Genomic DNA, 16,520 nt, shown 5'->3' with positions numbered 1-16,520 from the left:
TGTTGCGGTGGGCACCACCTTCTGCGCAGAGAAGTGGGAAAGGGCGGAACTTGGGCCTGGCAGTTGCAGGAGGTGTCCACTGTGGCCAGCCAGGCCCGTTCCTCGTCGGGGCGTGTACAGCAGGTTGCTCACTGTGGAGGGGTTAATTATAGAGCGGTTATTTTCTTACTTTACTTACAGAGTTGCAAACCGCAGCCGGTCTTTGCTTTGCTTTGCTTTGATACTGTTGGGAAACTTCATTTCTCTTCATACACCTGTTTCATGTTCAGTTTTAAGAAATGACGTTTGCCTCCTAAAAGAGAACACCTCGCGAACTGCCCTACACCGCAGGTGTGTGTCTGTTACTTTTGCACAGATTCTAGGGAAAAATTTTCTGCATCGGTGAATCGCAGAGGACAAAGTTAGCCACTGAAGGGCTCTTAATTCTGTGAGTTGAGAACTTAAAAAATCTGGTATTTGTATCATTTGTTTGGATCCAGGAAAGATTTATTTAATGGGCTTTAAAATTTTCACTTGCAGGATGTAGTCTCTTTATTGGACTGTTTGTGAGCTCTTTTTTATCGCTTACCTGTTTTTTTGGTGTTTAAAGGTTAACATCTGTAGCTAGATGATTTTTTTTTTTTTTTTTGGTATGAAATTGCCTTTCTCCATTTCAGAAGTAAGCTGCGGAAACTCTAATCTTAACTTTGTGTGGTGGTGTTCTTTTTGAGCCAGCGTCACTTGTCAGGAAGACCTTAGTATAAAAAGCCTCAGTGTCCCCAGTAGTGTGAGGATTATTTTCATAGCATTCCTTTTTCTTGGTGTCACCTGTAAAATTGGGATTTTCATGATCTTAACCAGTATTAGACCCTTTGTTAAGATGGGTGGATATCTTCATTTTTTCCTTTAATGAGAGATTAGAAGTTTCCTCAGAATTGAAAATTGTGGATGATGATGCTTATTTGCAGAGGATTGAACTAAATTCAGTAGAATCTTGTGTCTAATGTGAAGGCAGGGAAAGTGTGGATAACAAATTGCAGGGGGGAGAGTATTGTTCTTTAATGGATTTCTCATTGCTAGTCTTCACCACTGACTTGTTAGGAAAGCATACTTTTCCACTGCCAGGTACCCAGTGCAGAGGCTCAATGAAGGATCAGTCTGGGAAGAGCACGCCTTTCATTTATTAGCAAGCATTGCTGAGTTAGGACAAAACTCTTTGGTTTGGAAAGGGGTGAAAGCCTTAAATGAACAATCTAGCTAATGGTGAATGAACTAGGTCGTTAACATGCATACTTTTCATTTCCTTTGGCTAAAGGTAACCCATACTTCTTCATCCAGAGACATGAGAAGTATGATTGCAGTGCTAGTTTTCTTGTTTCTTGTTTTTTTCCTATTTGTCCCTAATCACTTTGTAGCAAGCTAGAAAACTATGGATTCTACACAGCGCAGCTCTTTGTGAAAGTGGTGCATTTTGGCCACTGGAGAAAGAGGAGATTGAAAAGTCAGCTGGCATCCGTCTGTTTCTTGCTCCACAGAAAACACTGTTCCTTTAATAAGGTTGCAAAAGAAGCTGATGTGAGGAGCTTGTCTCCTAACAGTGAGGATCAGAGCTTTGTACAAGAACTCCCACGAATTGAGACTTTTCATTCTGTTTTATCAGAGTGCATATATGTCCTATTTCGGGAAAAGTAAAACAGTCATTTACAAAAGAAGGTCAATCTGTATCCTAAGCATTTTAATAAAAAGTTAAACTTATTATCCTGTTCCATTTTATTTATTTGTTTGTATTGGTTTGTTCTGAGTTTGAACATGACATTTGTTGGAGGTGGGAAAGCAGAAGTTCTTTTCCTAGTTACAGGAAGAAATAGTTACAGATGATACGAAAGACAAGTTTTGCTACCAGGAGGAAAAAAAAGCTAGGCCTATTCACACACTTCAACCAAAGAATTTAGTTATCGTCTGAGAGGCTTGGAACATGTGCTGATCCCGGGATTGGTGGCCATCTCGGCAATAGGATGCACGTAGTGGACTTTTTAGCAAAGTCTCATATTAACATGCTAGCAAGGACTGGATCCAGTTTGGCTGCTTATCACTCATCATTTTATACAGAATGGGAGAGATTCAGCTGAGCGCTACGTTTGGTAAAATAGCGGAAGGAATGAAACGTGTGCCTGTGCATTTACTAGGCTTGCAGGAAGCCTTGTTTTTAGAAAACCCAAGAGAGATTTTAAAACTAATGGGACAAATGGAATGGGAAGCAAAATGCAACACACTGTTTTTGACCTAGTACTAAAAGTATTAGAGGCATCTTGTGATTGAAACTAATGTCCGTGTTACTACATTGATGCCACGGGGTCTGTATGTTTGTATGTATTGCTTGTTGGGTTCAAGTGGAACATGAGAATTACAGGCTGAGTCCATGAGCCCAGCACTCAAAGGGTCTCACCTTGGCGGTTGGCTGTTGACTTAGGACTCTATGCCCTAATGTGCTGTAAGCAGAAGAACCTGACGCACAACAGTTCAGGCTGGAGGTCTGAGTGTCATTAAGGGAGAATCCCTAGACTCTAGAGAGAAAGAAACTTAATTACTAGGAAGTTGGAATAGTTAGATTTTACTGTGATCAAGGCACCTTCTGTGTCAGGGAACCAAAAGACAGTGCCTGCTGTGGAAGACTGCTTGCTAATTTCAGTCCCACCTCCTACTATAATGGGTCATCGTTTAACTTCCTCAAACAGGTTTGTGTCACTGGGACCATTGCAAGCGCTAACCCTTGGGCTGGGAATACACTGAGCAGCATTAATTTTATTCAGAAATTGGGGCAAAAAGGTTTTATAGTTTAACTACCAACTGAATAATTTTTGTTAATGCTGACATCAATACCTTCTGAAATCTGGGCTGCTGCCTGTTTTTGTATAGCCTGGGGGGGGGGGGGGGGGGCGGGGGGGGTGCGATTTTGTGACACATAAAATTCAACTTTCAGTGACCATGAGGAAAGTTTACTGAACACAGCCACCCATTGTTTGAGCTCCCACATGTTACAAATCTAGTTGGGTATTTGAAAGGGAACGTGTGGCCTGCAAAACCTGAACTATTGACACTCTGGCCTTTTACAGAACAAGTGTCTGGTCCCTGACCTAGATGAACGCTAGGTGGTGGTGATAAATGTTATGTAAAATGTGCATACTGCACAGTTAGGGTTGTAAAATTAAAGTGTGACTTCGGTTACTCTTCATAATAGTTTTAAAGGGCAATTTTATTTTGCGAAAACCGTTTTCGTAAGTTTTGTCCCGAGCCTTCGGCATCAAAAGGCCCTAGGTGTAGTCCTGTCAGCTGCATGCCATCTAGTGGATCGCTGTAGGACTTACTTCCAAAATTTCAAATCACTGAAATTGGTCAAGGAGTCAAGGATTTCCTTGCCCTTATTACCCCGGGGGTCGGAAGCCGAAGTTTCAGACCTGAGCAGATACTCAGGTGCTGTCTTCTGGGCAAATCTAGGCATGTCAGCCCTTATTTCTATTCCTTTTCCTGCAGCCCAACGAACAGAGAAGGGATCCCACCTTGCCCAAGCCCCGTCTCCCTGCAAAACCACACGCCGGTCACTCTCCCCACGCTCACCTTCCAGGACAGCTTCTCCCGCTGCGTCGCGCAGGTGGCCCGAACCCATGAGGGCGGGGAAAGGGACGGGGTCAGTCTGGGCAGCCAATCAGGGCTCGGCCCCAAGCCCAGCCAATCGGGCCCGACAAATTGGGGCCTAGCCAATCAGGCCCGACAAGGAAGAACTGAGTCAGTGTTTGCGCCTCTCCCTTCCAGCTTTGGGTGGCGCCGCGGGGGATCAGGGGTCCCGGCCGGGCTCCTCGCTCGCTTCCCTCGTTCCCCTGGAAACCCCGTGTGCACAGTCCTAGAGGACATGGCGCGGCAGTGGGGGCCGTCCATGAGGGCGGCCGAGCGGGCGGGCTGCGTGGTGAGCGCTTCCCGGGCCGGGCAGCCCGAGGCCGGCTCGTGGAGCTGCAGCGGGGTGATCCTGAGCCGCTGCCCGGACCTGGTGCTGTGCCACGGGGGCATTTTCACCCCCTTCCTGCGGGCCGGGAGCGGGGCGCTGAGCGCGGCCGGCGCCGCCTTCCTGCCCGGCGACAGTTGCGGCGACGACCTGCGCCTGCACGTGCAGCGGGGTCCAGCAGCCTCGAGCCCCTCAGGCCGCGCGGAGCGGGGCCGCCCGGGGCTGTGCACGCCCCAGTGCGCGGGCCCAGAGTCAGGCCCTCAGGGCCGACCCCGCGGGCGGCCCCTGCAGCCCCCGCGGCCCGCCGAGCTGCTGCTGCTGCTGAGCTGCCCGGCCTTCCGGGCCCACTTCGCTCGCCTCTTCGGGGGCGAGGCGGCGGAGCAGTGGCGCTTCGCGAGCGCGGCGCCGGAGGACGAGGTGACGGAGGACGAGGAGGAGGATCAGCTGAGAGCGCTGGGCTGGTTCGCGCTGCTGCGCGTGCGGCCCGACTCCGAGGAGGAGGAGGAAGAGGAGGAGGAGGAGCGCGGGCCGGCAGTGGCCGTGGCGCCTCTCGGGGCCGTGCCCAAGGGCGCGCCGCTGCTGGCCTGCGGCTCCCCGTTCGGGGCCTTCTGCCCGGACATCTTTCTCAACACGCTCAGCCGCGGCGTGCTCAGCAACGCGGCCGGCCCGCTGCTGCTCACCGACGCTCGCTGCCTGCCGGGCACCGAGGGCGGCGGCGTGTTCGCGGCGCGGCCCGCGGGGGCGCTGGTGGCGCTGGTGGCCGCGCCCCTCTGCTGGAAGGCCCGCGAGTGGGTGGGCCTCACGCTGCTCTGCGCCGCCGCCCCTCTCCTGCGTGCCGCCAGAGCCGCGCTGGGCAGCCTGTGCCCCGGCACCGATGCCCTGGCAGCCCTCCTGCCGCAGGAGCTGAGCGCCCCATGGGGCCTGAGCCCCCGAGACCCAGGGCCCCCGTGGGCAGCTGCGGCCGTGCTGGTGGAGTGCGGCACCGTCTGGGGCTCTGGAGTGGCCGTGGCGCCCCGCCTCGTGGTGACCTGCCGGCATGTGGCCCCTCGGGAAGCGGCCAGGGTCCTGGTGCGCGTCACGCCCCCCAAGTAAGGCCCGCAAGGTCGCCCCACCTCTGCCCCCTCAGCAGGTCTCAGAGCGGAACTCTGAAGATTAGGGAGGCCTTCTGGCATCACGATGATGCTTTGATGGTGTAGTGGGGGTAGAGGCCTGAGTCCCTCCCCTCATCCTTGGCATTCAGAACCCTAGCCTAGGGGGTTCTGGGCCTCCTTCCTGGCGGGGGGCGGGGGGGGGGTTGGCGCGCAGTGAATGGGGCTTGGGCAAGATGCCGAGCAACTCTGCATTGGGGAACTGTGGGAATTCACAGCGTCTCTGACTAGGCATCTTTTAGCACCCCGTCCCCCCGGGGCCCCCCCCCCCCCCCCCCCCACTCCCGTCCCCCTCCCGCCCAGCCTGTTTTCTTTCTGAAATCTGACTGCTCTTAGAGCAGGCACACAGCACTGGCTCCTGGAATGCAGACTTCCTAGCCCTGTTCTTTCTCCCCTGAAAGCGGTAGTGAAGTCTCAGAGGCCCAGGATGCTGCCTTCCTGGGGTGATGAGAGGGGGCTGTTACTCTTACTTGATTGCTCTCTTAGATCTTAAGCAGATCTTCCCAGCTGGACAAAAATGATGGGTGTGGGGCTCCACCTAATTAGAATGTGGGAGTGAGGTCGAGCACACAGATGTCTTTTGAACAGTCTTTGGGTGATCCTGGCAGCCGGGTTGGGACTTCAGCCGTTTGTTCCTTCTCTGCAGGGAAAAGCACTCTTGCCCTCCTTTACCTCCAGTTGCTCAGCAGCCTTGGCTTCCTGGCTTGTGTTTTCCTGGTACCTGTTCTATTTCTGCTGTGGTCCCCGGCACTTAACTTAGGCAGGAGCAGAGCAGTATAGCACCTTGGTGTTAATGCCTGAAGTTCTGTACCTACCTCAGCCTAGCCACGCAGCCCGGGCCTTTCCAGATCCCTCTCCCGAATTTCCAGGGTTAACCCAGCCCCGCTTCACCGTAGGGTTTCCCACTGGTGGCCAACAGGACAGCCGCGACTTTATAAGGAAGACTGAGAATGAGGACTTCCCTGTATGTGTGGTGCCCCATCCTCCACCCCGTCTTCACCACACACATACTCTTGCTTCTAGGGAACCCACCAGGTCCCCTGGAAGCTATCCCTGCAGAGTATGTAGTGGGGAGCCCCTGTGTGAACCTGGGCAAGTCAGTGTAAGCTGCCTTTCCGTGAATTGACATGTGAAGTCTTGGAACAGAGCCCGGCCCACAGTAAGAGCTGCAGATGTACTAGCATTTATGTATGTAAACGGGGACACAGGACTGGGCAGCATTGTTTGCCTCAAGTGAGGCAGTGAAGGAGAACACTGGGAATGTTTGCCCTGGCTTCTGCCACCTATTGTGTGACCTTGAGAAAGTTACTCAACCTCTCTGGCCCTCAAATGCACCATTTAAAATGGCGATGATCGCAGCGCCTAGCTCTAAGGGCTGCTGGGAGAACTAAAGGAGATGATGTGCCCAGAGCATTCACAGCAGCCCCGGCCTGCAGTGCTCTCCAGGTGTCAGGTGTTCCGGAAACCCGGTGAAGTGCAGGAAGCTAGTGGAGAAGTACGTTACGGTTGGCAATGCACATTTGGAAGTACCACAGGATGGCCAGGTGACGTGCCCACATGTGCCGGCCTGGTACGGTTCAGGGCTGATGCCACATCTTTGGACTCCCAAGTCCGTGTTTTTACCGTCACTCTCATCCCCTTGCTTCCGCCCGGTACTCACGGGTCAGCATGCTAGCCTGTCATTTTGTTTTCCTTGCTCCCAGGGGTGCTGCGATCTGGGGACAAGTGGTATTTGCCACCCAGGAGACATCGCCCTACGACATAGCGGTGGTGAGCCTGGAGGAGGACCTACCCGATGTCTCCCTGCCGGTGCCTGCCGAGCATTTCCACGAAGGTAAAGGACGAGAGGGCTTCTGGTGTGGGGCGGACCTCAGGAAGCACAGTCAGTGTTGGACATCCTCACCCTCTAGATCGGGGGGCCAGTCCCCCAGGCAGGCCCCCTGCCCCACCCGTGCTGGAGGCATGGGGCAGGGTGGCGTCAAGCTGGCATGAAATCGTCCTGGTTTCAGTGCCTTGGCTGGAGTTGCTCTTGGAGACTTCTCTGCTTGTGCCTGGCATGCCCCAGGTCCTGGGGGGCAGGGGGAATCCTTGCCGAAGTGTAGGGCACCCCTGTTTCCTGCGGCCCTGCAGCAGTGTCATGTGGAGCAGCTGAGCTTGGGGGCTCCTGCCAGCTGGCCAGAGCGGTGTTGCCCTTTTGAGGCTCCACTGGCGGGGCACGCCACCTTGGAAGTTCCAGAGGCCTCATTGTGTGGATGCGGTGTGATGGAACAGCAAAGGCCACAAGCTCTCTACGCTGGCGTCTCTTCTGCCACTTGCTAGCCCTGTGTCCTCGGACAGGCAACTGAGTATTCTCTGCCTCAGTTTTCACATCTGTAAAATGGGGATAGTGCTCCCTACTCCCGGGCATTGCGAGGAGTGCAGTGAGATGTGGCCTGTAAGGCATCTGGCCGCATGCCCTGTGCGTTCAGAGCACTCGGTAAAGGCAGTTGGAGGGCAGCTTGGAGCCCTCATCACCACTCCTTTTTTCACCAAGGCTTCTTAGTCCGAGGAGGAGACGGGTGTTAATTTCACGAGCGTTGACTGAGCACCGGGGTGGGTGCCAGGAACCCTAAAAAGTAACTCACTGGTCCCGCAGGGAAATGAAGGCTGGGGAGTAGTCTGATGCTGAGGACAAGTGGTGAGCAGGTGCTGGGAGATCAGCGGAAGTCCAGTGGGGACCTGGGGCCGACTCCCCGGAGGTAGGAGTATCTTCACAGCAGCCTGAAGGGCAGAGAGGGTTCAGAACTTTGGAGAGGCAGAGACGGCTCCCCAGCTTCACCCTCCTTTCCTCCCTGGCAGGCGAAGCTGTCAGCGTGGTGGGCTTCGGCGTCTTCGGCCAGGCTTGCGGGCCCTCGGTGACCTCGGGCATCCTGTCAGCTGTGGTACAGGTGGATGACACGCCGGTGATGCTACAGACCACGTGTGCCGTGCATGGCGGCTCCAGCGGGGGACCCCTCTTCTCCACCCGCACGGGAGACCTCCTGGGTAACCAGCTCCTTGGCCCTCTCCCAGCCCCTCCCCTGCCAGAGCCTCAGTCCCATCTAGTGAGGGCCGGGTGTACAGCCCCCGGGAGCCACCCTCGGCCCGGGAAGATGGTGGGCCTTACGCCCAAGGGGCAGTTAGCCAAGGTTTTCGGGCACTTGTGCTCCTGGGAGTGGAGAGGAGCGGATGCTGAGCAGGGAGGGAAGAGATCTGAGGTCTAGTTCCTTCTCTGCCTTAGGTAAGTCGCTGAATCTTAGTTAATCTATGAAACTCAGGAGTTGGGTTCATCCAAGAGTCACAGGTAAACAAATGGATGAGTGAGTGAAGACGGCCGGGAGGGAGGGTCAGGGGTGAACCGGGGTGAACACCACTCGGCTGCAGCACATTGGCGCCTCCTTCCATAGGAATGTGGGCCTAACGTTGCTTGATTCTGCAATTTTTTTACTAGCAACGGTAGACCTTTTTGTTTGTTTAATACAGGGTTGTTAGATCTTTTGATTTGGACATATACTGATACGTGGATACGGGCATAAGTGTGGATACGTGTGCAGGCATGAGTTGGTGGGTACGTGTGCGTGTGTGTAAAAAATCTAGCTCTGTCTGCTGAGAGGGGCTAGAAGCAGTGACACCCCAGTTGTGATGAACCCAGACCTTGGTTTCTCTAATAAAAGGCGCCAGGAACTGACTCGCTCCCGGGCTCAGGCAGGGAAGATCCAAGATGAGCCCAGAGCACCTAGTGGTGCTGGAGAGGAAGGAAAGGCCAACGACAGAATGATCGGCCCGTCAGATGTGTGACGAATGAAGAGCTGACCTGAAGGAGCTCCCAGTAGAACAACTTGAGCTGCAAACCACACAGCGATAGGGTTGGATGGTAACTCAAAGGAAAGAGTGAGTATCTGAGTCCACACTGACTTCGATAACTGAATGCATCTTGAAATGGAGACAAGTGACAGCTCTTCCTGACAGAAGAATTTCAGGTGATAAATGTAGAAGAAATGAGAGAAGTAGAAAAATCACTGTTAGGACACCACAGAAGGAATTGCTGCGGGGCAGGACCCACCGATGACTGGAAAGTAGAAACGAGGATATTTGCCTGATCCTAAAATATTTCGTACAAGAGGGAAAACAGTAAGCCTGCAATAGAGAAACCTGGCAGATATGCCGCCTTAGCCAAGTGATCAAGGTTAGCGTCTCAAGAAGTGCTTTTGGACGTCACGCACCTCCTGACAGGGTGCCCTGAGAAGGGCACGGGACGCCATTTTCAATCTCGGAAAACCTTAACCTTAGGAGAAAACATCCGGTAACCCCACATTGAGGGACGTCCTGCAGAATAAGTAACCTGTACTCCTCTAAGTGTCACGGCCACGAAAGATAGGGAAAGACTGAAACTGACCCAGGAGGCATGACAGCTAGATGCTTCTGGGGCCCTGGATGAGATCCTGGAATAGAAAAAGCATTCGTGGAATCACTGGTGAAATCCAAATGCGTGCTGCACGTCAGTGAACAGCGTTGTTCCAGGGTTAATTTCCTGGTTTTGATCGTTGTTTTTTTGCAGTGACATGAGGAGAAGCTAGATGAAGGGTGCACAGGGACTCCGTACCATTTTGGCAAGGCTCCTGTAAGCCTAAAAAAGTACATCCAGAAGGGGGCTTGGCTGGCTCCGTCGTCGAGCATGTGACTCTTGATCTTAAGGCCGTGAGTTCAAACCCGCGGAGCCTCCTTAAAATTAAAAGCGACGACAACGACAAAACACATCCACATGCACACACATACACGTGCACTGAGCAGGCCAAACCAAAAACTTGCGTGGGGGGTCTGATTCACTTACTCATTCAGTCAACAAGTATTTGTTGAGTGTCGACCCTGCACCAGGCACTGGGGAGCCTGCCTGAGCAAAGCCCGTGGGGCCGACACTAGGTGGAGAGAAAGGTCACAAAAGAAGTGCAACATTGTCTGTTAGGTACTGACAGTTAAGGAGAGAGTAAAACGGGGAAGGAGCACTGGGGTGTGGGAGCCAGAGGCCATGAAGGAGGCTGGGTGTCTGTCACTATGAGGGGGGTTCAAGCCCCCGGTGGTCCGAGGGCCTCCCTGCTGGAGATGGGCCTCACTTCCCATCCATGTGCCCTCTGGCTCATCCCCCCTTTCCTCTTGGACTCCTCAACAGGCATCGTGGCCAGCAACACCCGGGACAATAACACAGGGGCCACCTACCCTCACCTGAACTTCAGCATTCCCATCACGGTGCTCCAGCCAGCCCTGCAGCGGTATAGTCAGACGGGTGACCTGGGCGGCCTCCGGGAGCTGGACGGCGCCACTGAGCCAGTGAGGGTGGTGTGGCGGCTGCAGCGGCCGCTGGCGGAGGCCCCGCGGAGCAAGCTGTGAGCCAGCCCTCTGGAGAGAAGAGCCACCATGTTATGCCACAGGACGAGCGGAGGGTAGCGGCCTCAGGACCCTGCCCGGGCACACCCCAGCTGGGCTGCCTCCCCATCCCCACCCATCTCGTCCGGCTCTGGAATCTGGACCAAACTTCCCTTCGGCCCCATGGGTCTCCAGCCTGGAAGCCTGTTTGGGGGTGCTTTTTGGAGTCCTCACCTCTCTCTGCCCCCTGGCACTAAACTCTGTTATTTCTCCTTCTGGGGAGCCCCGTACAGTTGCCCAACAGCCCTGGTCCTGAGGGACAGGTGCTGGCTGGAAGGCAGGCCCAGTCCTGGCTCTGCATCTGTTCCCTGTCTCCTGATGGCCGCTGGCCACCAGGAGCACCTGCTTCTCTGGGTTAGGGTTAGGGTTAGGGCTTCCTCAGAAAGGCCTGCTCTGAAGACCAAAGACAAGAGGAAAAGAAAATCTTTCTGTTCTACTGCACCTCTAGGTGGAGTCCCTGAAAGTTAGGATTTGTGGGTCTTCATATGTTGAGTGTCGCTGACCTCCAGGGACGCTCTGACACAGTGCCTTTACTTTCCAGCCCATAAAATGGGCCTCAGGGATCTCACAGGGGAAAATGTGTCTAGTTGGGGACTGGGAATAAAGAGGACGTATAGGAGAAAATCTCTACTTCTATCTAGCAGGTTCTCTTTTTTTCTTCTATGTTTTGAAAGTTGCCCTGGGAGTAGGAAACCATCAAGCACAGAAATACACCTTTTCTTTCCTCCTTTCTCAGTTGGGGTGTGAGCTCATGGCATACTCTTTTTTTTTTTTATTTAATTTTTAATTTTTAATTTTTTAAAATGTACGTCCAAATTAGTTAGCATCTAGTGCAACAGTGATTTCAGGAGTAGCTTCCTTAATGCCCCTCACCCGTTTAGCCCATCCCCCCTCCCACACCCCCTCCAGCAACCCTCAGTTTGTTCTCCATATTGTATGAGTCTCTTCTGTTTTGTCCCCCTCCCTGTTTTTATATTGTTTCTGCTTCCCTTCCCTTATGTTCATCTGTTTTGTCTCTTAAAGTCCTCATATGAGTGAAGTCATATATTTTTCTCTGACTGACTAATTTCGCTTAGCATAATACCCTCTAGTTCCATCCATGTAGTTGCAAATGGCAAGATTTCATTCTTTCTGATTGCCGACTAATACTCCATTGTGTGTGTGTGTGTGTGTGTGTGTGTGTGTGTGTGTGTGTGTGTGTATATATATATATATATATACATACCACATCTTCTTTATCCATTCATCCATTGATGGACATTTGGGCTCTTTCCATACTTTGGCTATTGTTGATAGCGCTGCTATAAACATGGGGTACCTGTGTCCCTTCGAAACAGCACACCTGTGTCCCTTGGATAAATGCCTAGTAGTGCAATTGCTGGGTCGTAGGGTAGTTCTATTTTTAGTTTTTTGAGGAACCTCCATACTGTTTTCCAGAGTGGCTGCACCAGCTTGCATTGGCTCATGGCCTACTCTTGTGTCGGACTGAGCCTGGCCTCCGGTCCTGACTGGCACCAGTCAGCACTGGGTGGGGCTTGCAGAGCCTGGAAGGTGGGGATCTTGGCCTGGCAGCAAGTGTTTACAGAGTGTCCGGGATGTGTCCAGGCCTGTCCTGGGCCCTGGGGGTGGGTTGGGGAGTTCAAAGTTAATCAATGAGACCAAGGCAGCCCCGAGGAGCTAAGACCAACCCTGCAAGTCAAAACATGTACTATGTACCCAGGGCCCTGCACAGGTAGGCGCTCAAAAAATGACTGAAGTCACTGACAGGTTGAATACCTTTTGGGGGATGACTGGGGGGCTAATTCTCAGCAGTGAGAATTTCTGGAAGTGCTTGGCTTCTAACACCGACCTGTGGAGTGCCAACTCTGGGCGGCCTTTACGTGACCACCTCCTCCTGTGATCGTCATTCTTCCCTTCACAGAGTAGGAACGGCCCAGGGGGCAAAGTCAGTCCACAGTAAATTAACGGAGGCAGGGGGTGAGGGCTGAGGTCTGACTTAGCTGTGAGAGGGGGAGGGAACGATGCATTCCAGTGGGCACCCAGGAGCCCAGTGTTCTGGGGAGGCTGGTGTGCCAGCCCATTAGCGTGACGAGCAGGGCAGCCCTGGCCGCTCAGGTGGAAGGCCATGTCCTCGGGCCCAGGGAGGGGGGGATCAGGCAAAGCCTCATCTAGGTGTCTTAGGAGCCGAACCCCGGAAGGAGGGCAGGAAACGGGGACGGTGTTCCAGGTTGAGAGCAGCAGGAACTGGGATGCAGAAGTGTGAAACCACACGTGTGTTCTGGCAGCGCTGAGTGGAGGGGAGTCCGGAAGGAGCAGGACGGAGGGCTGGGGAACCAGCTCCACTGGCCCAGGGGAGGGAGAAGACGGCCGAAGCAGGACTGCCGGGCATGGCGAAGACCAAAGCCAGGGCACAGGAGGTGGCACCGACCTGTGATGTTCTTTTTTTTTTTGAGAGAGAGAGAGAGAGAGGGGGAAAAAAGCCAAGAGGGGGGGGGGGGGGGGGGGGAGAGAGAGAATCTTTCTTTTTTTAAAGTCTATTTATTTATTTTGAGAGAGGCAGAGACAGCACAAGTGGGGGAAGGGCAGAGGGAGAGAATCCCAAGCAGGCTCCACATGGTGAGCACAGAGCCTGATGTGGGGCTCGAACCCATGAACCGTGAGGCCATGACCTGAGCTGAAACTAAGAGTCAAACGCTTAACGGACAGAGCCACCCAGGTGCTGAGAGAGAGAGAGAGCGAGCCCACAGCTCGGAGCCCAATAACGGGAGTGGGAGTCAGGGCTCAATCTCACAACTGTGAGGTCACGACCCGAGCTGAAATCAAGTGTTGGACACTTAAATGACTGGGCCACCCAGGTGCCCCAGGAACAAAGACTCACTTCTATTACGTAAATAAAAAAATAGGTTTAGTGTTCAGAACCTCTGGACAGATGCCAGAAACCTCCTTGAGCTGGGGAGGCTCTAGGGGCCGCTAGGTGTGTGTGATGACTCAGCATCCTCTCTGCTTTGTTCCCTCTCTTCTTTTTTCTTTAAGTTTATTTAATTTATTTTTGAGAGAGAGAGAGAGAGAGAGAGAGAGAGAGAGAGAGAAAGAGCACGAGTGAGGGAGAAAATCCCAAGCAGGTTCTGCACTGTCAGCACAGAGCCTGATGTGGGGCTTGAACTCGTGAACCATGAGATCATGACCTAAGCCGAAATCAAGAGTCAGACACGTAACCAGTGGAGCCCCCCAGGCACCCCTGTCCTCCCTCTTCTGCCTCCTCTGCACTCAGTCTCTCCTTCCTCGTAAGCTCAGTTTGCTATTGGCCATCCAGACCTTTCTGGCCCTTGTGTCCATGCCCTTTGATCTCTGGCTCTCCTTATCACATGCCCCACTTTCAGATTTCGTCAATAAATGCCAGAAAGCAGATTACCCGATTGGGCCCATCATCTTCTCATGCCTTGCTACAGCTGGGGCCGTGTTTTCAGAGCAGCCACGGTCAGGGTGGGTTCGTTTAGGCTGGGAGAAGACCTATACTGCTGTCTGGGTTGCACCCCAGGCTGCCGTCAGCTGAAGCTGTGGGTGTAGGTGCAGTGAGGGCCTGGGGCCACCAGTGTTTACAGGACAGAGGCACAGTGGGAGGCTGCAAGGGGGCTGAGAAGAGACCAGCAGAGACACAGGAAGAAAACCAGGGAGGCCAAGTCCTAGCTCACCAGCGTCCTTCTTCCTCCTGGGTATGTGCTAGAATGCATTTCGTGGCCACTCTCACAGGTGTGTCCATGAGTTCCAGCTCACGGCATGAAAGCAGAAGGGAGGTGTACCACTTCCAGGCCTCACTAGAACAACCTCTGTGTACTAACCCCTTCCCCTGGTGGGAATGGAGGTGACCCCTAAAAGAGACCTTGGAAGCCTCTTGTTAAAGATGGCCTCTGTCCGTCTGGTCCCTGGATGACTGTGCGCAGCCCACAGGCCTGGTGTTGCTACCCAGGCAAGAAATGCACTTCTTTTGTATTTGAGCCATTAGATTTGGGGGTCTCTTTGTCACGTAGTAGAAGCTACCCTCGTGAATGTAGTCTGTCCCTAGCTGGAAGCACTATAACCAAGCCACATTTTGGGGGAAAGATGAAGAAACAGATTCCTCCTGTCCTTTGAGGCTTATGAATTTAGCTGGAAGCACAGAAGGAGAAGGAAAACACTCACTGGGGTTGCCAGGGTTAAGGGTCGCCTCTTCCTCCAGTGGGGATACGGCCTCTGTTTCTCCCAGCCCCTGGTTGACCCCAGTACTCTGGAGCTCCTCCCAGCCCTGGGGGGCCAGCAGTCAAGTCACCTGTTGTCAGGAAATGTGAGCTCATGACTGAGAGCCAGCAATGCTCCCTTCTCTTAGATTCTGTGACGTGAGACAGTCTGTCCACCATTCCTGCTAATCGTTAAAGTTCCATACTGCCAGTGTTTCTGCGTCCAAACCATACTTTCCTACTACCTCTGGCACTTGCAAATTCAAAGGCAAAAGTCCTTTGTTAGAAGGCAAGGAGCCCCGGTTTTCAGTTCCAAGGCTCCGAGTTCCACAACTGTTGAGTGGGAAGAGAGGAGCGGTGTGGGGTGAGTGGCCTGAGGAAGTGAGTATGGGGTTGCTTTTTGGACTGATGACAATGTCCCTGAGTCAGATGACGGTGATGGTGGCACAGTGCCACATCATTGAACTGTACGCTTGGAAAGAATGGATTTAATGGTATGTGAATTATATCAACAACCCCCCCCCCCCACATTTATCTATGCAAACATTAGTTTGCACTCCTAGGGAACCAGGTGCTGGGATGGATGCCAGATGCCGGGGACCCAAAGTCCAGCAAAGTAAGGTCTTTGCCCCAGAAAGCAGGTCAGTTGTGACTGTTGCCCTCCTTGGTGTCAGTTTAACCTCAGCCCTACTTTTCTCTAGGAGTGTCAGGAGGGAAAAAAGGAGATAAAAGCTATTTGGAACTTTGCAAAGCCCATGACAAATGGAAGGCTTAGGACATCCAAGCTGTGGCTCTCTGATGGTTCCCCAAAGGCCAGGATTAGGACATGGCTCAGAGGGCCATGAGCTCTCTGCATGGTTGCTTTTCTGTGGCCGCAGGGGCTGAGAGACGGAGGTAGAGACTCCCACAGCTCTGAATCCCCTCCTTCAGCGCGATTTCAGGTGGCAGGGTGCCAGCCAGGATAGGAGAGAGGCGAGGATTCCAAAGAACTGGAAGGTGCAGCCTGGGCTATGCAGGCTAGTAATGTGAGTCGGGTGGTCATGGGAGGACACCAGTTTCCTTCTCAGCTCAGGATGGTTCTGGGCACCAATGTCTTCTAGGTGGAATTGATCACGACCCGTCCCATACCAGGAATATTGGATACAAGGCCCTTGGCCACAGCTTTTGGAAAAGGTACAAAACAGGTCACTGCTAGTGTGAACGTTCACGAAAGCTGGGAAGACGAAGGGCAGTATTCTGGGAACCAGGAAGCTGCCAACATACCCTGTAGCCTTGGGCAAGCTAATCTGCCCACATAAAACACCTATAATGAATGGCTAAGTGCTAATACTTGCATTAAATAGATGAAGATGGCTCATCTGTCACCCAACTGGCTACATCCTACCACCAGGTTCGCATCATTGGGTTTCTCTCTAGATCCTAGTCAAGCCCCTTTATCTCCAGGACTGCCCTGCTGACTAGTTCCCCAATTTGAGGGAGCCCTGCCATTTCCCGATCCTTTCACCACAAAACAGAACTCAGACCTGTCACTCTCCTGCGTAAAGCCCTGCGGTGGTATCCCGTTGCCCTGGGGATGACACGACCCCACCAGGTCTGTACACCCTGCCCACGCTGGGCCACCCTGTCCTGTGACCGCCTCCACCACGCCCCCGCTGTTAGCTCTTTGTCCTGCCTCTGCGTCTTTGCACACCCAGAGCACAGCTGCCTTCTCTCCGCCCGCGTTCAACTCCTCATCCTTGGCAA

The 16,520-nt window shown here is 53.3% G+C and overlaps 1 protein-coding gene across 1 annotated transcript; it reads left to right on the top strand.

Moving 5' to 3' along the window:
• The first annotated feature begins 3,788 nt into the window (after window positions 1–3,788).
• Window positions 3,789–11,199, top strand: TYSND1 (trypsin like peroxisomal matrix peptidase 1). Its single transcript, XM_040485257.1, is given in 5 exon segments — window positions 3,789–5,064; window positions 6,828–6,958; window positions 7,963–8,148; window positions 10,310–10,468; window positions 10,471–11,199. Coding segments are annotated over 5 exon segments (1,944 nt in total). The 5' UTR covers window positions 3,789–3,886; the 3' UTR covers window positions 10,761–11,199.
• Window positions 11,200–16,520: the final 5,321 nt, after the last annotated feature.

This window comes from Herpailurus yagouaroundi, unplaced genomic scaffold (genome assembly GCF_014898765.1).
Source record: "Herpailurus yagouaroundi ecotype Mexico unplaced genomic scaffold, PumYag 163, whole genome shotgun sequence".
NCBI lineage: Eukaryota > Metazoa > Chordata > Mammalia > Carnivora > Felidae > Herpailurus > Herpailurus yagouaroundi.
This window is presented reverse-complemented; position numbering and strand designations above follow the sequence as displayed.